The 22,993-nt window shown below is 41.3% G+C and overlaps 1 protein-coding gene across 1 annotated transcript in view; it reads right to left on the minus strand.

Annotated features, from left to right (window-relative positions):
- Positions 1-691: 691 nt before the first annotated feature.
- Positions 692-22,993, minus strand: part of LOC120528954 — a gene marked incomplete at its 3' end in the record, with an annotated part of 93,508 nt that continues 71,206 nt past the window's right edge. Inside the window, exons 6-10 of the mRNA XM_039753025.1 lie at positions 16,266-16,560; positions 10,887-11,046; positions 3,844-3,968; positions 2,693-2,723; positions 692-1,173 (exon numbers count right to left, since the gene is read on the minus strand). Of these exons, the coding sequence (XP_039608959.1) occupies positions 692-1,173; positions 2,693-2,723; positions 3,844-3,968; positions 10,887-11,046; positions 16,266-16,560 (1,093 nt within the window). The remainder of the gene's footprint in view (positions 1,174-2,692; positions 2,724-3,843; positions 3,969-10,886; positions 11,047-16,265; positions 16,561-22,993) is intronic.

The following is a 22,993-nucleotide window of genomic DNA, read 5'->3' on the forward strand; positions in this document are numbered from 1 at the left end:
GTCTAACGTGACACCAAGTGACTCAGTAAAACACCAAACTCCATCAGTAAGACCGACATATGACTGAGCGGCGAGTCCTCGTCTTTAGACATTCACAGTGAATTCATTCAGAGGTGACAGACCACCGGAGTAACTAATAGAGGGGCAGACAATGTCTGTTCAGAGGCCAGCACTCCTATCACTTCTGTCACTCTGTGCTCCTAAATAGTCACTGGAATGAGGCTCTGGATACTGAGACAGTCATGTGGTCCTGCTGGAGCAGCACTACTGAAAGGCGCTATATAGACTGAGTGACAGGTGACATTCAGTGACACTCAGAGGACACAGCAGTTGGGGTGTCAGCCTGAAGGACATGTGGCTGTGAATCAACAGTGACCCTGCTGGTCAGACTGGTATTTGTAGCTCTGAAGTGTCACCGCCCCTCACTATGACACACACACCTGATTGGCTACTTAGACCCAATAATAATGGAGACCCTAACAGCAGTACTCGCCCCACATTCTCATCCACAAATTCACTCACAGAGGCGCTGCCCCCCACCTATAGTGTAAAATTAATTTTGACCCCAAACTACAAACACAAAGACTCCTAAGTTTGTGGGGACATCAAGTGACCGGTGGAGGGTACTGGTCAGTGGTCACATGGTGTCAGAGTGCTCATTGTTACATTGGATTTAAAAAAAAACCCCAAATCCTGGATAGAGGGGCTCAGTGAAGGAGGTGTTGAACCTGTGCAGGAGGGTCATTGTGTATGAGACGCTATAAAATGACAGAGAGCCAGCAGGCCAGTCCAGATACACACCTATTCTGGGGCTGTAGGGGGCGCTGATTACAGTCTGCTTGTTACTGTGACTCACATAGTACTTGGAAAGAGAACCCTGCAAACACCAGGACTTGTCGTTGTTTCCAAAGCCGCACTCCCTGCCCCGTCCTTTCCTGCTCAGTCCTTTATATGCGACTCCAATCCTCACGTAGTGTCCACTGCACTCCACCTCCCAGTAACAGCGAGTCCCAGTCAGAGCCTCTCTGCACAGAACTTGTTCATAGTACTCAAATCTGTCAGGATGATCAGGATATTTAGTCTCTTTCCAATCCCACGTCACCTTCTTGTTCCCTTCAGACAGATGGAGGTGCTTGTGTGCCGTGTTGATGTCCAGTGTGAGGGGACAGAAGTCTGAAAGGAGAGAAAAGAAAACGAGTGAAGAATTCTGGGAGTGTGTCACGGGACTGGGGTCGGAGCACAACACAGACAATTAACAAGAACCAACCAGGAGCTGTGCTGACGAGACACTAATGGTAAAGAGCTCATCTGATTGGACAGAATCTGTGACGATTAAAAATTAAATCATAAAAAGACAACAACAGACAACAAAGAGAAAGGCAGTCAAGTCAGTCATTTGAAAGTCATGTCAGTCGTCAGAAATTATGATAAACAACATAAGGTCACCATTGAGGTCAGAGTTCTGATGGACTGTCCACACTGACCGCTGGCTTTATTAAATGACATGTTTTATTGTCACAGTCCACCTCTTTAATTTAAAATAATTCAAGTGTCACACATCAGAACCACATAAATTATTTGCTTAAAAGATGCAATCAGTATTTGCTATTTTTAATCTATCTATCTATTATATAGTGCCTTTCCCATCTGTCATTGTGTCTCTCTTTCTTTCTTTAGTGTGTTTCCTGTCATTTCTTTTTATTATTTGACTGTCATTCTTATCCAAGGTGACTCCAATTATCTGAGATTCCATTGTTTCCTTTTCTTTTCTTTGTCCAATCAGAGCCCAGGCAGGTGAAGTGACTTGCTGAGGTCACACAGTGGTGGCAGTAGTGGGATTTGAACCCACAACCTCAGGGTTTGAACTCCAAAGTCTTCACCACCACACCACACTGCATTTTCTCCTCCATTTAAACGCTACTTCTGTTCAGTCAGAGGTCAGCTTTACTCTGGTGGTCTCATCAGGGAGGTGGGCTACAGTCCTAAGGACCTCAAACATCTTGAGAATATTAGCAGCTGTGCTCCTGCAACATGAAGCTCACTGGAGATGGTTTTGTAGTCTTATCTTGACCACCCTTGTCTGTGACCTTCTTCATCTCCTCCATTTGTTCTCGTTCAGTGTGAGGCACACAAGGACACAATACAGTAGACTGAGGACCTGACTGAGTGACTGAAGACCCCGGTGACACTCATTAGAGAAATCAGTCAGGTTGAGATGTCACAACAGTCCAGTGGGGTCTTTGAACTTCTAAGGACCCCCAATAATTTTCTCTGCCATTTCATTTGTTTAAATGATTAAAATTTGTGAAGTCGAGAACTCAAAGCAAAGTGTCTGCTCTGTAGAGTAAAGAACGGAAGATGACGAGGACTTTATTCAGCTTTAACTTATTTCACGTACAATTGTGTTTCTTTATATAGAGTCATGTGAAAAAGTAAATGCACCCCATGACGTGGATTTTATTTTTCCTTTTTTAAACATTTCTGACACATCAGAACTCGGGTTCAACAGACTGCTTTGGTGATTCACTGCCTGAGTCTCTCTATCCCATAATGCACCAGTCACAGGACCCCCATCACTCTCAGCCCCTCAGTCACACAACACTCAGACTTTCATATCCTAAGCCTGTCCTGCTCTATTAAAACTTCAATGATTTTTATTGTGATGATCCATTCAGTCAAAGCACAAACTCACATTTTAAAAAGTCGTCTCTGCTCTGAGGTTCAGGAGGCTGGAGGGCGAAAACTGGAGCTTCATGAGCTGAAAATAAAAAGAAAAGAGAAGAAGAATGGAAACTGTGAAGATGGCATTGTGGGATCTTAGTTTAGTTCTTAAACATGAATTACAAATGCAGAGGAGTTCAAATAAAACATTTATAAAATATAGAAGGGCTGGCAAATTAGGTCAAATGTAGAACTGAATATTCATATTAATAATAAATATATAGGGAGTCAGAGAGTATTGAGACCCCTTCACTTTCTGCACACTTTACCGTGTTGTTGATTTAATTTTAAATGGATTAATGTGCCTTTTGTGCTCATCAGTCTACACTCAGTAACCATAATGACAAAGTGAGCGCAGGTCTTCAGAAAGGTCTGCACATTTATTACAAATCAAAACTGAAACATCTCCTTCCTAGAAGTATTCAGACACTTCATTCAGGTCCTCTCTGTATTTGAATGCACTTCTCCTCCCCTCAATTCTGACCTGTCACTTTGTCCCCGTAGCCTGATGCTGTCACCACCATCTTCACTGTAGAGATGGCATTAGGCAGGTGGTGAGCTGTGCCTGGTTTACTGTAGACATCCTGCTTGGTCTTCTGTCTAAAGAGTTCAATGATTTTCTCCACAGATCATTAAATCTTTCACTTGATGTTCTCAGGCTGTCATATGTGTTTTATTCGAGAGTATCTTCTGCCTGGGGTGGCATGGTGGTGCAGTGGGTAGCGCTGCTGCTTCACAGTTAGGAGACCCGGGTTCATTTCCCTGGTCTTCACTGCATGGAGTTTGCATGTTCTCCCAGTGTCTGCATGGGTTACCTCCGGATACTCCGGCTTTCTCCCGCACAGTCCAAAGACATGCAGGTTAGGTGCTCTGGTGATCCTAAATTGTCCCTAGTGTGTGCTTGGTGTGTTTTTGTGTGCCCTGCGGTGGGCTGGCACCCTGCTTGGGGTTTGTTTCCTGCCTTGTGCCCTATGTTGGCTGGGATTGGCTCCAGCAGACCCCCGTGACCCTGTAGTTAGGATATAGCAGGTTGGATAATAGCGGGATGGATATCTTCTGCCTGGCCACTCCACCATAAACGCTTGATTTATGGAGCGCTGCTGAGATGGCCGTCCTTCCTACAGTTTCTCTCATCTTAGTAGAGGACTTCTGAAGTTCTGTTATAGGGACCATAAGGTTTTTGGTCACCTCCTTGGCCAAGGTCCTTCCTTCCCAGTTACTCAGACTGGCCATCTCTAGAAAGTGTCCTGGTGGTTCCAAACATCTTCCATTTAACAATTCTTGATACCACTGTGCTCCTGGTAACACTCAAAGCTTTACAAATGACTTTATCCCTTTGCTCTGCTCTACTCTTCACCACAATTCGATCACGGAGGTCTACAGAGGGTCCATTGAACTCCTTGTATTAGTTTTTGTCCTGATTTACAATGTGATAAATATACTGTATTTTATAAATATTGACAAGCAGGTACAGTTGGCAACATCTTCAGAGGTCCATCATCTTAAGACATCCCACCCTGAGTCAAGAGGGTGCTGCTCCTGCTAATGTCATCACTTCAGTGAGTTCACAGGCCACAAGACGAGTGACGTCATTTCCACAGCCTCTTCTGTGACACCACTATAAAATGTCACCAGAAGTGGGTGTTCATTACAGATCTGTGACTGAGGAAGACGGAGCTCAAACTCACAAGTGACTTTAACTTGACAGCCTTTGATTACAGGACATGTCATCATTGTGCTCCGTCTTTGTGCTTTTTATTTCATCTTCATCATTAAACGGGGTATTTCAGGGTGGTACCCCAACTCTTTGTGCCCACTCTCTCTGCTTATTTTCACAATACACACATACAGTAAATGTCTAATGTGGTGGACGGCCGGGATGGACCCTGTGCTCTTGGCTGCTTGACCTTAGTTTGTCTTTAAACAAATCGCTGTCTTTATGTGTAAACGTACGTAATTCATAATTTATAAAGTGTGTTTTACTCTGAGGCTGCACTCACTGAAATGTTCAGGTGGTCCTCAAGTACTCAGAGTTCTGACGCAGTCCTCCAGTTTGCTTATCTTCACCACCAAAATAAATAAAATAAAATGCTTTTGGTGAGTAAACTCCTTTTAAATGTCGGTTGGAGACACGACTTCTGAGCAAACAACAGCAGGAATATAAAACACGAGAGCCCAGGGGGAGCACAGCTGAAAATGGATGAACGTGAACTTTTAACGTGGACTCCATCCAGCAGAATGTAATGGACAGTGAAGACAGCAGGAGCAGATTGAGATGTTCTGATGTTATAAAGCACTGAGGCTGAGCTCAATTTGATTCCATTAACGTCTTCTCGGTTCTCAAATAAACAATTCATTTGTGCTCTGAGCTGGCTTAGCCATTTAAAAAAAAAAGGTTGGCAGATAAATGTTAAAGACCAGGGGCCTCATGTATAAACGGTGCGTACACACAGAAATGTTGCGTAAGAACTCTTCCACGTTCAAATCGCGATGTATAAAACCTACACTTGGTGTAAAGCCACGCACTTTTCCACGGTACCTCATACCTTGTCGCACGCAAGTTCTCCGCTCGGTTTTGCAGACTGGCGGCACCCAGCGTCAAAGCAGTGCTACTGTTACTGTGTAGTTACTCCTTATTTTCCTGACGCGGCTTTATAAATACACCGAAACTAACCGCATATTGTTTATTAGTGTAATGCAACTGATTGTAATTAACTCGTAACAATATAATGGTAGAGGGAACAGCCATAGTATTCCAAGTAACTGCTTTAGCGTTGTTACTCTCACTTCTTCTTCTTCTTCTTCTTTCAGCTCCTCTTGTTAGGAGTTGCCACAGCAGATCATCTTTTTCCATATTTCTCTCACTGCACCACTCAGAGTATTTATATCACTGTATCTGAGTGTGAATCACAACAGCAGCTGATCGGAAAGGGAATTATCGGTATACGGCTTCAAGCACACGCTGTCTCAGCCACTGCAAAATGTTTTAAAGCCTTTCCTGTACGGACCTCACGGTTCAGAAACAGAAACGATATCATTTATAAGGTGAAATTCAGCAAAATTTGTTTATTAAATTATACAGATAAAACTTTAACTTCATTTAAATAATCTATATTCTTCACTGGGAGTGTCGTGAAGAATAGAATAATTAAACATGTACTACAAAGATATTTCAATGTTCTTTAAGCGTTTTGAAGAATCGCTTAAGCTTACAGATGGCTTAACGCCTATTACAGAGCTGATTGTGTGGCGATCGGGTTACTTGGGGAAAGAAAAGCACTGACTGCAGGACGGCTACGCCAATATATATTGAATATAAAACAGAAAGAGAATAACAACACAGCTAAAAACACAGCGACAAATTTCGGCAAAAGTTAAATGCTTGTGTCATGAGCACGAGTCAGCTATGCAGCCATCCACTGTGCATAAGCTACCTCACTGACGGGTGGGCGAAGGAGCCACCGATTCTTCCTCTGCCCAGTGCCACCACAAGCCTAGAGCCGCCCCTGAGTACTGCTGCAATAAATTATTTCATTGAAGTGAAACACATGTTTAATAACGTGCTTTAACTCCTATCATCATGAAAATGATATCACGTATACATCTCAGTATTTTAGTTATTCAGAGAGCTGTAATATCAGAAATGTAATGGACTCTGTTTCCAGTTGGAGGAAGAGAGCCGGTTTAAGAAGCAAGTAGTGATTCACACACATAGAGCACATACGAGTAGAAAATACAAAACAAAGCATTTAACGTGCTACTTTAATTACGATGTGATTTGAGAAACTGGTTAATTAAACGATTTTAAGATGAAGTTTATGATGTTCTACTTTAATGACAAAATAAACTACGTGATTAAAGTGGAAATGTCGAGATTGAAGTTGACATTTCGTGCTTTTTCCTCACTGAGTGCCTTTTTCTCTGTACCCTAATAAGCTTTCATATGACACTCAGACAGGCTTACAACCGCCTTTTCACGGCGACTTTGATATGTGACTTCTTTTTTATTTCCGGCACTGTGAGATTTGTGAATGTGAGCTTTCAAGTTTCTCCAACACGCTATGTCACTTGATCAACTTCCTTTTGTTGATTATCCCACGGTTTATTTGAACAAATAGTATGTTTTTCCTTTGCCTCCACTTGGTATTCGCTGAAATTCTTATATTTTCCCCGTGCTTTTCCCATTGTCTTTTCACAGAAGGCGCTTAAGGGCGATTTATATTGATTTGCATATTCAAATAGGCGTAATTCTGGGAGGATTTGGGGCATTACATAATGCGCGTGCACGAGCGTTAGTTTTCACGCTGATCGGGATTTATATAGGGGCCTCATGTATAACGCCGAGCGTAGAACTCGCACTATAACATGGCGTAAGCAAGCAAAAGTAAATGTGCTTACGCACAGAAAAATCCAGATGCAGGAATCTGTGCATACTCCAACTTCCACGTTCTTCCGCTACATAAATCCCGATCAGCGTGAAAACTAACGCCGCTCACGCCAAGATTATGTAACGCCCCAAATCCTCCCAGAATTACGCCTATTTGAATATGCAAATCAATATAAATCGCCTTAAGCGCAGCCTTCTGTGAAAAGACAATGGGAAAAGCACGGGGAAAATATAAGAATTTCAGCGAATACCAAGTGGAGGCAAAGGAAAAACATACTATTTGTTCAAATAAACCGTGGGATAATCAACAAAAGGAAGTTGATCAAGTGACATAGCGTGTTGGAGAAACTTGAAAGCTCACGTTCACAAAATCGCACAGTGCCGGAAATAAAAAAGAGGTCACATATCAAAGTCGCCGTGAAAAGCCGAGTTGTAGCCCACTGTCTGAGTGTCATATGAAAGCTTATTAGGGTACAGAGAAAAAAAGGCACACAGTGGGGAAAAATCACGAAATGTCAACTTCAATCTCGACATTTCTACTTTAATCACGTAGTTTATTTTGTCATTAAAGTAGAACATCATAAACTTCATCTTAAAATCGTTTAATTAACCAGTTTCTCAAATCACACCGTAATTAAAGTAGCACGTTAAATGCTTTGTTTTGTATTTGATCTTCTATGTGCTCTGTGTGTGAATCACTACTCGCTTCTTAAACAGGCTTTCTTCCTCCAACTGGACACAGAGTTCATTACATTCGTGATATTACAGCTCTCTGAATAACTAAAATACTGAGATGTATACGTGATGTCATTTTCATGATGATAGGAGTTAAAGCACGTTATTAAACATGTGTTTCACTTCGATGAAATAAGTTATTGCAGCAGTACAATCAGGGGCGGCTCTAGGCTTGTGGTGGCACTGGGCAGAGGAAGAATCGGTGGCTCCTTCACCTGCCCGTCAGTAAGGTAGCTCATGCACAGTGGATGGCTGCATAGCCGCCTCGTGCTCATGACACAAGCATTTAACTTTTGCCGAAATTTGTCGCTGTGTTTTTAGCTGTGTTGTTATTTTCTCTTTCTGTTTTATATTCAATATATATTGGCGTAGCCGTCACTGCAGTCAGTGCTTTTCTTTCCCCAAGTAACCGATCGCCATACAATCAGCTCTGTAATAGACGTTAAGCCATCTGTAAGCTTAGCGCCGATTCTTCAAAACATTTAAAACCTCTTAACGCACACTCGTGCCGGTCCCGGGACATAACAGCGTTTTAAAAACGTTACAGTAATGTGTGCATGCCCCTCTGTCATGCATCTCGACATACTACCCATCAAATGAAACTTCAAAGTCTCGTCTTTCCGATGATATAAACCATTTTGACACACAACAACCACAGCACTGACAATAAAGCCTTTTTTACAGAGAAGTACATACTTTTAAGAGTTGACTGTCCCTACCTTTGAAGACCCGCTGCAAGTCAAACATCAATATTTCCGAGCAGTATTGATCCCATTGTGTCCGTAAGGCTCCAGCGAATATAATCCAGTAAAACGATTTAGGTCCAAAACACACGATATATCCTCAAAGGGACAAAAACTCCAGAAAACATTTCATAACTTGAGACCACCTACGTAATTTTTTTTCAGTTATATTGATCATATCAGACGTAATTTGTTTCTGTCGGCAATAACCATGCTACCGCATGAAACACGGAAGTGTTAGCTTCTGATCGACACCTAAGTTGGCCAATTACGACGGGTCTGGGGTTGACTGGCACCTCGTATAGCCAACGAGTGTCACAGACAGCTTGGAGGATGACGTAAACTCCAAACCCTGGTAGAATCTACCAGTTTGATTGGACACTGTGAGTGACACTCCAAACTTACAGCCAATGAGCAGCCGAGCATTTTGATATGTAACTTGCCATATTAACTTATTTAACAAAACGATCGGAGCTGCGTGAAGGTGGCATTTGTGCCAGTCTGCAGAGTTGGTGTGTGGTTGTTTATTGTGATTTCGCCAAGTTTTTTCGCATTTTAAATATGAATAAAAGTAGAAGTTTAAACGTAAATAAACGCTCGATTAAATTATAGATGCATGCACGCTGCTATAAATTATTCAACCGCCCAGGAGACGCCTAATGGCAGAGAGCGACATGTGCCACGCCCTTGTGCTTTCTGCTTGCTAGTGATTGCTGCCATCAAGTGGCACATGGGAAAAACGCTGAGCTGTGTTGTAACAGTTTGTAAAAGAAATATATATAGTTTGTGTGCATTTTATAAAAAAAAAAAGTAAAAATAAAAATATAAATATATTTTTGGCCCATAACTTGTATTGACTATTTTTACATAGAAATGTGTATTTTTTTATTGTTTTTATTATGGAACATGAATTTCCATAACTAATAGAGTGACACTGTGAGTAGATATAGATTCCTTTAGGTGTAAGCTTTCAGTAGAGCCCTCATTGATATCTGATTGATATTTTTAACATACGTTCCAAAATGTGGGTAATGGTCCCTCTAAAACCACCTGGGCATGCCCACATAAAACTGGTGTAAAATGTCATTTTTACAGGTATTCTTTTCAAATTTGAAATGTGAGTAGTCAACAAGTTATTCTGTTGGTACATAGTGTGTTTCTGTCCCCACCTACCTACTGCAGCTTTATTTTCCTTTATTTTCATAAAAACTTAGGCGAGAACAAAAAAATTTGTTTTTTTTTTGTGAGTTCTAATATGCATAACTTTTGATCAGTCACACCTACAGTGATTCTGACTACTAAGGGTGAAACTAGAGAATGTTACCTTTACAAAGAGACCAAACATGTGTTTATACTCCAGATAGTTCAATAACAGCAATGATTCTAATTTGGAGAGGTCGAATTACAAGCGATTTAGCAAAAATGACCCTGCTTGATAAGGGGTCCATTGAAATATCTTCGTAGTACATGTTTAATTATTCTATCCTTAACGACACTCCCAGTGAAGAATATAGATTATTTAAATGAAGTTAAAGTTTTATCTGTATAATTTAATATACATATTTTGCTGAACTTCACCTTATAAATGATATTGTTTCTGTTTCTGAACCGCGAGGTCCGTACAGGAAAGGCTGTAAAACATTTTGCAGTGGCTGAGACAGCGTGTCCTTGAAGCTGTATACCGATAATTCCCTTTCGGATCAGCTGCTGCTGTGATTCACACTCAGATACAGTGATATAAATACTCTGAGTGGTGCAGTGAGAGAAATATTGAAAAGATGATCTGCTGTGGCAACTCCTAACAAGAGGAGCTGAAAGAAGAAGAAGAAGAAGAAGAAGGTGCAGTGAGAGTAACAACGCTAAAGCAGTTATGGTATTTGGAATACTATGGCTGTTCCCTGTACCATTATATTGTTACAAGTTAATTACAATCAGTTGCATTACACTAATAAACAATATGCGGTTAGTTTCGGTGTATTTATAAAGCCGCGTCAGGAAAATAAGGTGTAACCACACAGGAACAGTAGCACTGCTTTGACGCTGTGTGCCGCCAGTCTGCAAAACCGAGGAGAACTTGCATGCACGACAAGGTATGAGGTACCGTGGAAAAGTGCGTGGATTTACGCCAAGTGTAGGTTTTATACATCGCAATTTGAACGTGGAAGAGTTCTTATGCAACGTTTCTGTGCGTACGCACCGTTTATACATGAGGCCCCAGGCCTTCTTCAGTGTCCTCTTATTGTCACTCTGGTCCTCCTAATGGACTTCAATAACAAACACAATGTCACCAGACGCTTTACCTGATGGAGTCCTTGTCATGATGTCCCCCTGACTGATCTTCTTCAGACTCTTTGTCAGACCTGACAGCTCTTTTCTCAGGAGCTCAGATGAGAAATCAGCGGTGACAGTGAAGCTCAGCGAGTCTTCATCAGCAGGAAGGACACAGCAGGATGAGAAAGTCTGAATCAGGAGAGAAGAGGGGACGAGATTTCAGAAAGGAGACATTAAAAAGTAAGTAATGCTGATAAGAGGGGGCTCTTCTGAATTAAGGATCAGTGTGGTGGGCAGTCAGAGTGAGTTTAGATGGTGAGAACGCCTGTCATTGACTTGTTGGTTATTTATGAGTGAATATTTGGTGGAGTGTAGTGGAGCATCAGAGATTATCAACCTTAACTATCAATGAGCTTTTCAAACAGGACTCCATGAGAGGAGAGTAAAGATAAAGGGATTGAGGGGGCGGGTGGGTCCAGAATTGACTTGGCACACAAAACAAGGCCTTCTGCTTTTTATGGTTCTGAGACAAACTCAATTAAATTAAATTAAATGTAAAGAGTAACACATGTGGGGAGAAAGCTCTTTAATATAATTATACAATTGAAGGTCTTCAGCTCAGAATTGTGAATTGTGAGGAAATCCTGGAAGCCTTTGTGACTTCACCATCATCAACTATTCAGAGAGAGAAAGCTATGGCAAGCTGAGTTATATAGTGCCAACAATGTGTGGAGTGTAAATCAAGAAGCGAATCTCACTAACATCTGAAAAACACAGTCGACATGAGGAATATTGTATGGAGTGTGAGATAAAAGGAGACAAGAAAGATGAGAGATGAGACTGGACTGTGGGGTCTGAGCTGTGAGGAAATACTGAAGGATTTGAATATCAAAGTTTAAGGATGGAGACATCAGAAGGTGGCATTGGAAAAGAGTTGTTACCATCCTTTAATAGATGTCATCTTTAGCACTTCATAAAATATCATTTTCAATTCTTTTTTTACACAGAGAGCTGTAGATTCATCTGTCTGTCATGTACATGAAGTAAACAACTTTGAAATATTTGTAAAAAGAATATTTGAAATGTTAAGGAAATATGAAAAGACAATCTGTGTTGGGCTGATTGGCCTGTTCTTGTCATGTTGTACAAACTCCTCAGATCTTTTAAATTTCTCTCTAAATGTTCTCAGGTCCCACACACCCCAGTCTGATCAAACTCCCTGTGAAGTGTCGCTCTCACCTGCAGGAAGTGGAGATGGTCCTTGGTTTCTGAAAGCTCCTTCAGCTCAGCTTCTCTCCTCTTCAGCTCCTCAATCTCCTTTTCCAGTTGCTTCATGACTCCTTCAGCCTTCTCCATTTCTCTCTTTTCTTGTTCTTTGATCCTCTCAGTCAGTTTCCTGTGGGCTTCCTCAGCAGTGAAGCTCTTCTCATTTTCTTCCACCTCTCTTACCACAGACATCTGAATAAATAGGATAAATATTTAGAATTGAGTCACCTGATAAGAATAACCAATCATGAGGCACATTTGTTGCTCTTTTGATGTTGTGAAGGACAGTTTGAATTGGCTGGAGTGACTGGTGGTAGTTTATCTGCAGAATGAAGGTCAGTTTCAGACTGCCACCCAGAAAATATGTTCACTCCACTACGCCGAGTAATATCTTCACTCTGCTGATGCTGCTATTAAGAAAACTGCAGGATTTTATGAAATACGCAGTCATGAAAGGCTTCCTTGTGAAGGATCTTGTGAGCCATTGACAGGAGTTGTTGGGGACACCTCTACTGTATTGTGAGGACTCCATTTGACATGATAGTTTGTATAAAAGTCTGCCTTTAAAAATGGCATCTCCTACTCAGACTGAGGTTAGGATTTGAGTAGGACAACACACACCAGGAATAAAGAAGAAGAAGAAGAAGAAGAAGAAGAAGAAGAAGAAGAAGAAGAAGAAGTATTTTTAAATAGGAGTTAACTTGTGTGTTAGAAGGTAATTGTGTTAAAATAAAAGTATTTCTGGATTTAGTTTTTTTCTAGTTTGGGGTGTCAGATGTCACCGTGTCAGACCTGTAAGATGGAGATATTTTAAACAAGTGGGTCTAGGTGTTGCTCAAGGGGCTTTAGATTTCCTTTAATTTCATGAACTCTTTGCATATTGTGTCTTTATTTCTATGTTTGATATATTTCTGCTTCATTTCTGAATTTTAAATTATTACTAATGAATTTGCTATTGTAACTATGGGTCATACTTTTATGATGACATCTGGTGGGGTGTTTTATGTGGGATAGAAATGTGTGATAAAAGGTGTCTGCTGTCTGGGATCACCATCTCCAAAGCTGGAGATGTTGTGCTGTTTTTAGATGTTTGCACATCTGTACAGTAACTCACATAACTCTGTGTTTGAAGGTGAAGATGAGAAGACCTAAAATGATACCTTCTAACCAGCCACTAGAATGAGGAAGAAATGATAATATGATGATAATATGAAATTTATTATTAGGGAATTTAGATGAAGCTTTACACCAAATACAGAGAGTCTCATATGGTGTTTTACCTTTTGGTTTCAATGTGGAAAACCTCCCTGGTTGGGTGGATAGGCTCCTGGCCAGAGCAGGGAAGGAAGGAAGGATCCAGTTGTCATTGTCACATGTGTCCAGTTCTAGGTGAACATTATAAGAGGATGGATCAGGCCACCATTACTGCAGAACAACTTAAAGACTTTGGTAGAAAGCTGAGGAGTAGTAGTGACAAAGTGATCAGAAGTTCAGCCAATGGCACACATAAGAATGAGGAAATTAGATAGATAGATAGATAGATAGATAGATAGATAGATAGATAGATAGATAGATAGATAGATAGATAGATAGATAGATAGATAGATAGATAGATAGATAGATAGATTTTTTATTTTTAAAAACAAACTTTATTGACAAAAACATCAGTCAAATATACAACTTACACATTATTATTATAAATACATTTTCATGTTAAATTTTTTTTTGGAAAAACACAATTGAACCAACAAAACCCCTATAAAACAAACCGCAGTTCCTCATTAATACAGTCACATAATATACTATTCACTAACAATATTGTTTTAAACTTGTCCATATTCTTTGTGGATTTGTAAAAATTAAAATCTATCAAAATGCGACTAATGCACAGTATTTTAAAAAACAAAATTGGATCTTGCAAACCACTCCCTACAATTTTATACTTTCTGGTTTTCCAAATAGCTAATTTACTTTGCTCCATAATAAAGTTTGCCAAATTTACATTGTCTACGGTTCTTTTAGTTTTTTAAACCAAACAGAAAGCCCACCCTAGTGTACACCATTTCCAATCCCCCAACAAGCCTCTCTATTAAATTAAACAAAGGCTCAAGCCTTGGACAAAACATAAAACAGTGAAACACGGTCTCTCTTTCCCCACAGAAACAACAACTGTCAGACACCCCTGGTGTAATAATTGACAAGAAGGAGTTCACAGCTAAGATCCCATGTAAGACCCTCCTCTGTAAATCGCCCACCCTACTGGTCAATGGTGGCTTGTATAGTGACCTCCAGGCTGGCTCTGAGAATTCTGTGCAGTCGATCTTTCTCCTCCATGGAGTGTCTGTTATCATCCTCAGGGAGTCTCGATGTCTCACTTTTATGCACATCCAGTAAATTTGTTTCCCTGTAGCTGTTGGCAAAGGCAGGTCCATCAGCCTCTCCACTGAAAGAAATTTGCTCTGCTCCGCCGTTGTCCAGTCACCCACAGGAGATACCAAAAGTGTTGGAAAATCAGGATCCTCAGGTGGATGAGTCCGTTCATTGAACATGTCTCTCAGGAGTGCCGAGCTCTCAGCTGACAGTGAAGCCTTTACTTGCATTATAAAGGTCTGCACCACTCTCACTGACCACACTCCAATCTGGTGTGCAATTTCTTTTGCATTCTTCCAACAGAAATTTTCATAGTCAATAACATGTTTTAGTTTCGTGCACACTCTATTTTTAAGATGATTAATAAAAGTTTCAGACAGTCCCACTGAACTACTGAACTTCACATGGTTAACAATGGGCTCTTTCAAAACCCAGAACAATGACAGGCTGTCCTCATCCCCTTTAATTGTCGCCATCTGCCAGGCTCTAAAAAGACTCTTATAAAAGTCCGGTATGTCTGACATATCAAATTTCAGGTTTTCAAAGTGATCAAAAAAACGTTGTGCAAAATCCATCAACGTCTGGTGCTCAGAAGGATACAACAATTTCTGTAAAGTCTGTAGCCGGAATGCAGCAACTCTTCTGAACACATCTATAATGCCTTGCCCACCTTCATCCAGTGGCTGAAACAGGACACTTCTCCTAAGCCAATGCAGGCCATCCCAAAAAAAGTTGATTAAAACTCCCTGAATATTCTGAAGCAGCTGTGCAGGAGGCTCTAAACAAATGCATTTATGCCACAGTCCTGAGGCTATTAGGTTGTTAATGATGAGCATCCTACTCCTGTAGGATAACTGAGGTAGAATCCACCTCCACCATGCAAGCCGATCCTTCACCTTCTGCAGTACTCCATCCCAGTTCTTTCGTATGAAGTGTTCATCCCCAAGAAACACTCCTAAATATAACAATCCTTCAGAGGACCACTGCAGGTCACCAACCAGTTGTGGTGGTTTTAAACCAGTCCAGTTGCCCAGTAAGATAGCACTGCTCTTTCCCCAGTTTATTTTAGCTGATGAAACAATTTCAAAAGATCTCTGGCATTGAAGCAAAATGTCAACGTCCTCCTGATTTTTAATGACGATGATGATGTCATCAGCGTATGCTGAAACCTTAACAGGCTCCGCAGTGCAACATGGAATTGATAGACCAGTCAACACTCCTCTCAGTTTAACCAGAAAAGGTTCCAAGGCCAACACGTAGAGCATTCCAGACAAAGGGCACCCCTGCCTGACTCCTCTTCTGACATCAAAAGGTTTGCACAAACCACCATTGACCTTAACTACACCAGAAATGTCACTATACAATAGCTGAATATATTTAACAAAACGGTCCCCAAACCCAAAAGCCTTCATGACTTCCCATAAATATGAATGCCTGACCCTGTCAAAGGCCTTCTCTTGGTCTATAGAAATAAGACCAATTGGAAAGTTAAATAGTTTAGATACTGCAAAAATGTCTCGAATTAAGAAAATATTATTAAAAATCATTCTATGAGGGACACAATAGCTCTGATCAGGATGCACCACCTGAGCTAAAACAGTTCACAATCTGTTAGCTAGCGCCTTTGACAGGATTTTGTAATCAGCACAAAGGAGGGACACAGGCCACCAGTTTTTGAGATTTTGTAGGTCACCTTTTTTTGGCAGTAGTGTTTTTACCGCCCTGCGGCAACTCTGAGGTAACACACCCATTTTAATACTGTGGAGGAATACCTCCAATACATCAGGACCAATAATATCCCAGAAGTCTTTATAAAATTCCACTGGAATGCCATCAATGCCTGGGACTTTTCCATTATTCAATTCTTTCAGTGCAGCAGTGAGCTCTCCTAAGCACAACTCCTTCTCCAGCTCTTCGGAGTCTGCATCACGAAGGTGCAGTAAATCCTTCAAGAAGGTCTGCTGTTCCTCAGCCTCACCTTCCTCTGTTGCAAAAAGAGTCTCATAAAACCTCCGGACCGCCCGCCTTATCTCACCCGGGTCCTGAGTCTCCTCCCCATTATCCTGTCTTATGCAATGTAAGACCTTATGTTGAGAGTTCTTTTCTCAAGTCCAAAAAAATACTGGGTTGGTGCATCCATGTCAGTTATCTGTTGGAATCGCCCTCACTAGAGCCCCCCGAGCCCTTGTTTCCAATAAGTGGGCAAGGCCCTTCTTTTTAACCCCAAGAGTTTCCAACAATTTGACATCTGGACCCTGCTCTAGAAGCTGCTGAATCTGAATGATTTCAGTTTCTAACACTGCCATGTCAGACTGTAGTGACTTAGTGACATTTCTGGTGTATTCCTGACATAATAAACGAATGTGGGTCTTCCCAACCTCCCACCACTGCTGTAAACTGGTGAACTCCTTCTTCATGAGTCTCCAACTTGCCCAAAAAAATTTAAATAAGTCTTTAAAACTTTGGTCTTGAAGGAGGAGCGTATTAAAATGCCAGTAGGCACTACGAGGCTTATAATCAGTTAGGATCACAGAACAAGACACCAAACTGTGATCTGAGAACCCTGCAGGGGTAATGTGACCGTTTTTAAATAAACCAATATGGTGCTTGAAACAATAAAGACGATCAAGCCTCGCCATTGAAATAATCCCCCCATTCATCCTCCCCCATGTATATTGTCTAGTGCCCCATTTTATTTCGCCACACATCTTCCAGTCGGTCTCGCTCACAACTCTCTCTAATTCCTGGGCTGAGTGTGTGTGCGGCTCCAGCCCGTTATTTCTGTCTTTTTGAGTATCAAGGGTGCAATTAAAATCCCCACCTAGAACTAGGACTTCATTTGTGCAACATTGTGTCAGCACACCCTCCAACTTCTTAAAAAAAGCGATTTTCTCATTTCCATCATTTGGGGCGTATACATTAATAAAAGTAAAAGAATTTCCTTGAAGTTTGACATGTACTTTGAGCAGCCTCCCCTTCACTATTTCTTCAACATCACAAAGAACTACGTGAACATTCTTAGAAAACAAAATGGCTACTCCAGCACTAATATTTGTACCATTACTGAAATAAATGTCCCCTTTCCAATCCCTACTCTACTCCCATTGATTTGCGTGGTCTATATGGGTTTCCTGTACAAAGATAACTTTTAAGTCAACCTCTTAATATTATTTCTTCCTAATTAATATTCAAGCTTCCTACATTAAAGCAAGCCATGTTAACAGAAAGTATGAAAATAGTCAAGATAAACCACAGATCCCAGTATATACAGGATCTTGGAAATGGTGCAGTTGCCCTCTCCATTACTGCTTATTTTGTTTTAACTGTTTCTTCAGTCTGCTTGACAGATTCTTTAGTCTGAGAAGCTCTTTATCAGTGAACAAGACAGATGAGGACTTTTCTTTTCTTAGGCTTTGTATTGAAGAGATAAAAAGTTCCACATCAGGAAAGTAATCGGTCACATTTACACCCCTTTCTGCCCTCAGTTTCCGTCACAAATGTTCTGATACTTTGAGCACTGTAACCCCTCTACCTTTACATTCTTGTAGGTCAGACACAGTTGAACTATCCGACATTTCCCCCTCCGCCTCCTCGTCTCCCTCACTCAGCCCAGCCGCGTTTTCACTGTCTGCCTCAGCTAGGGCCGCGTACCTGCCCTGCGTAACCGGTGGGGCTGCAGCGGGACCCTCGCCTTCCTCAGCAGCACAAGCCGTAACATTACTGCGTTTTCGCGCGGTTCCTTCCTCCTCCCCAGCTTGTCTTTTTTTAGCAGGCCGTTTAAACCCATCGTATGGCTCAGGGGCGTTATCATCGCCTTCCTCCATTTTGATCTCTCCCCACACACTTCCCTGTGCTGTAGCAGAATCTTGTGCTGCATTTTCATTCCTGATGTCCCCATCGATGCTGGTCTGTGCATTTCCCCATCAAGCAACTCATCTCCCTTATTTAAAGGTTCAGAAACATTTACACTTTCCTCAGGCCGCGCTTCCTCTGGTGTCTTAGTTTTTCATTACCATTAAGCAGTAAAGGCCGATCTTGTAAATCGTCATTAGTGACATGCAGGTTATCACGAACAACTGCTCTGTTCACTTTCACTGGACAATTTTTAACCAAATGCTCATCACTTCCACACCCAAAACATTTAATTTCATCCGAACTCAGAAAAATCACATAATCGAAACCATCAATCTTAAACCTCATAGCAACATTTAAACTTTCATCCATTTTGTTGAGCACCATGTAAACTTGTCTCCTAAAAGACATTACATGTTTTAACTCCGGAGACTTGCACCCCAAAGGGACATAGCGGATTTTGATACTAAACGACCGTGATGTACTAATTCTTTTTCTATCGTCTCATTCCTCAAAAACGGGGGAACATTCTATAACGTTACTTTACGTACGCCAACGGAACACCTGCACGAATGAGCCATCGATCACTACACCCTTCTCTACAATTGTCTGCACGAGATCGACAGAACTCAAAAATAATACGATTGAGCCGTTCATCCGTGAGACGGACTTAATATTCTCACAACTGATCACATTGCCTACCGCCAACACCGCACTTTCTAAAGGAAAAAAACATCACAGAGAAGTTTTATTCCATGGCGACGGCTCAACCGTTCTAAATTTGCAGCCATTACGGCTGCTGTGGCCAGATGCCATTTCACACAAAAGAAAAGAAAAAACTTTCAAACAATTCACCAAGAAAATGAAAAGGGAAAGGGGGGGGGGGAGTTAAACAAAACACTTCACTCACCAGACCCAGAGAACACCACCAGCACTCGCGCCAGAGCAACCACCCAACCACCCAACATGCACTGCGACAGTGAAACAAGAAGGAGGGAGATAGATAGATAGATAGATAGATAGATAGATAGATAGATAGATAGATAGATAGATAGATAGATAGATAATGGCCCACATAGAATCTTTATATAATTAAAGATTTATTCTTCATAAAGTTGTATTCCAAATACACTGGCACCCTTTTGAGCCAAACAAGTCAATCCAAAACAAACAGTTTACAAACAGAATCCAAAGACAGTTGTTGAAAAACAAATCATAGGAATGAAAAATCCAGAAAATCACAAAAGCATAAGGCACAGCTAAAAGAACACAAGAAGTTGACAAACTCGCAGAACACATTCACAAATAAATTGTGGGAGACCATCTGGGTTTATAGGGCGGAAGGGAAGCTCCAGGTGGTGATTAGCAGATGGTCCACCTCTTGGTGAGCCACACACAAACCACATTCAACATAACAATGGCAGCTAATAGACAAAGTCAAAAACAAAGAATAAAGCAGACACTCAACAAAATCAACATTAACAGTAATAAATAAACAAAACAGACATGAAGCAAGACTATAAACACCTTCTAGTGGAAGGAATCTTGGCCGAAAAAATCTCATAGTGATCATGGGTGTAGAGAGGGGATTTCATGTATCACTAACAAGCAGGAATTCTAGGAGGAAACAACAAAAGCAGACGAGCGTAGAACCATAAACTGAAGTGAAGGTCGGTCTGTGAGGTTGGCTATCCTTCACTTCTACTTCTTCAGATGTCACCTCTGTGTCTGGATTGGACTACACAGTGCTGAGTGACAGATTGTGACCTGCCTACTTTCTTTGAACTAAAGACACACCCCACTGGTCTGAACTGGTTGTGTTTAGTGCTTTTGTACACTCGATGGTGTTGGTCTTTTAATGTGAGTCTCCGTTAAATAAATTAGGTTGGATAAGTTTGGTCTGTCTGGGCAGAGAAATGTGTGTGAAGAGTTCTGTCTCTGCTGGATGAGAACTTTCACATAAACGAATCCTGGCAGAACTGGGCATCGGAGAGTGTGCTACCATAGACAGTCTGTCAGCTCATTACAGGGTCAAAGCTACACTAATGATCACAATGGGAGCCAATTTGGGGTTTCTGCCAATTAACCAAACTGAATTGTGAGTATGTGGTGAAAGATCTGGAATTACTAGAAGAAACCCACTGAGATACTGGAAGAAGGGGTTATCTCCACATGGAAAGTGAATGGAGGAAAGTGGATCTGTGATTCAGCAGATGCCACCACTGGACAACCTTGCTGTCCTTTGTGATAAAATATTCAAGCTTAAGTAAACAATTTGGAGGCGTATGTTATGTACAGTCTTCACGTAGTCAAACAGTGGCGATCCTTAAGCTGCGGAGTCTAATAAACATGAGATAATAATAATAATATTATTATATAATAATATTATTATTAATAAATTACATTTACATAGCGCTTTTATAAGTACTCAAAGCGCTATCCACACAGGGAGGAACGGGGAAGTGAACCCACAATCTTTCACAGTCTCCTTACTGATATACCAGCGTGAACAAGAGAAGACCATTACGATCTCCAGATTAAATCAAGAATATCCCATCACGCCAAATGAGGTATTTTAAAGGACACGACAGGCTCCTCTCCAATCAGAATGTAACCTCTTGATAACAAAAGAACTAAACAACTCATCTTTAAATCACAACATCATTACGGTTAACATAGAGAAAAGGCTAATAAGATCTTAGCTCACCAATCAACAAGCAGGAAGTTTGCAATGCAATAACAGAAATTACCAGAGCAACCAGAAAAAACGTAATGAAGCCTAAAAATATAATCACACATTTAGCAAGTACTATAAGTCTTTATATTCTACTCAGTTTGAAGAAGACGAGACACAATCTGAGGATTTCTTTGATGTAATGCAAATACAACAGCTGGACACTCTTAGTGCAGAGGAACTAGACAAACCTCTGACACTCTCAGAACAAATGGATTCTGTAAACTCTCTTCAAAGTGGGAAAACAACAGGTCCTGATGGCAACCACTGGAATTTTATAAAGTCGTTTTCAACTAAGTTAGCTCCACTATTATTAGCAAAGTTTACAGAAGTTGCAGACAGCAAAAATCTACCCAAAAAACTTACCCAATTTTCCACACCTCCCACCCATTTCCTTTCCAGAAGAAATCCTGATCAGTCCTGCGGAGTCAGACACCATCTCAGCAACATATAAAAACATTTCAAAGAATCTCCTCTTTAAGGGTCCCAGGATACGGTGGGAAAAGGACCTTTTAATGAATATCTCAGAAAAGGAGTGGAAGTCAGTCAGGCATAGAATAAACTCCAGCTCCATATGTGCAAAGTATTCAATCATCAGCAACCATCCAACCTCCAAGTGTGGCAGGTGTGGTCTGATGCTGTCTGAATCTCCACTGAATAACACGTGGGATTCTGTCAACACTGAAAGGCCATGAAGGACACCACACAACGTCTTTTCTAACTCATAATATAAAGAGTTATCTTCCTATACCACTTACCTTCATCTCATCCATCACCCTCCTCGTTTCCTTCAGTGTCTTCTCTCTCTCCTCAAGTCCCCTCTTGATGTCACTTAGTGTCGCCTCCAGCTGTTTCTGTTTGGACACACAAGAGGACATGCGCGGTCAGATCTGAATTCACGTTCTCTTTCTGATTTCTTCTTCTCTTTCCGAATCCTGATATTTTCACAACACATTTGTTTGACATTTCATGACACAACCTAGATTTGATTTAACAAACAGGAATGACAATAAAGATTAAATGAAAGATTTAATTTAATTGATGTAAGATTGAGTTTGGGCTTGAAGAGTGCTTCAAATACAGAAGACAGCTTGAAGGCACACTTGTGTGTGAATTAGTTCTTGACGTTTAGAAGACATCACATCTTTTGGTCTCGTCCGATTCGAGAGATGGACGTCTGAAGTGGAGCTCCGTGTTATTTTTCATATTATTTGCTTATTATCCTGAGATATCTTGTATTTATTCAACCTGAGAGGGACTGCTACAGTATATGTAAGCACATATAAACATGGCCAACAAGAAGGGGGGTCCGAAAGAATCAAAGACTAAAGCTACATCCAAGCTACGATCAGCAAGCCCTAGCTCGAGATACAGCCTCTCAGAGACAGACCTGGATCAGATGGGAAAGTACAGACTCCTCGGACCACGGGTCCGCTACATCGCGCGGCTGAGAGCGAAAAGGGAGCCGAAGGTGTAATCGTGAGTGCAGATCTGGATAGCTCGCCGATTGGAGAAGATCACCTGAAGCTGGAGAGGGCCTTGAAGTCCGCGTCGCTTCAATTACAGCACGCGTAGCTGGAGCAGCAGGGACACCGGCTTCAGCAGAGCCTGCTGCTTCATCTTCGGTACAAAAAAGCACAATTGAACTATCTGAATTGAAGGTGCTGCTCGCTGAGCTCACGCAAGATATAAAGAACAGCGAGAAGGCTAATGAGAAAGCAACGGCAAAGGCACATGAGAGACTGAAACAGGATTTGAAACAGGAGATGGAAAGGCTGCGTCAAGAGGTGAAACTTGAGCTTCGACAGGTGCTGGGTAAAATTGAAGAGCGCATTCAGGAAAACTCGGTTAAACTGAGCACGCTTACTGATCAATTGGAGGATCTCAAGGAGACATTCACGTATCGCATTGAAA

The sequence above is a fragment of the Polypterus senegalus genome, chromosome 4, assembly GCF_016835505.1.
Source record: "Polypterus senegalus isolate Bchr_013 chromosome 4, ASM1683550v1, whole genome shotgun sequence".
Taxonomy (NCBI): domain Eukaryota; kingdom Metazoa; phylum Chordata; class Cladistia; order Polypteriformes; family Polypteridae; genus Polypterus; species Polypterus senegalus.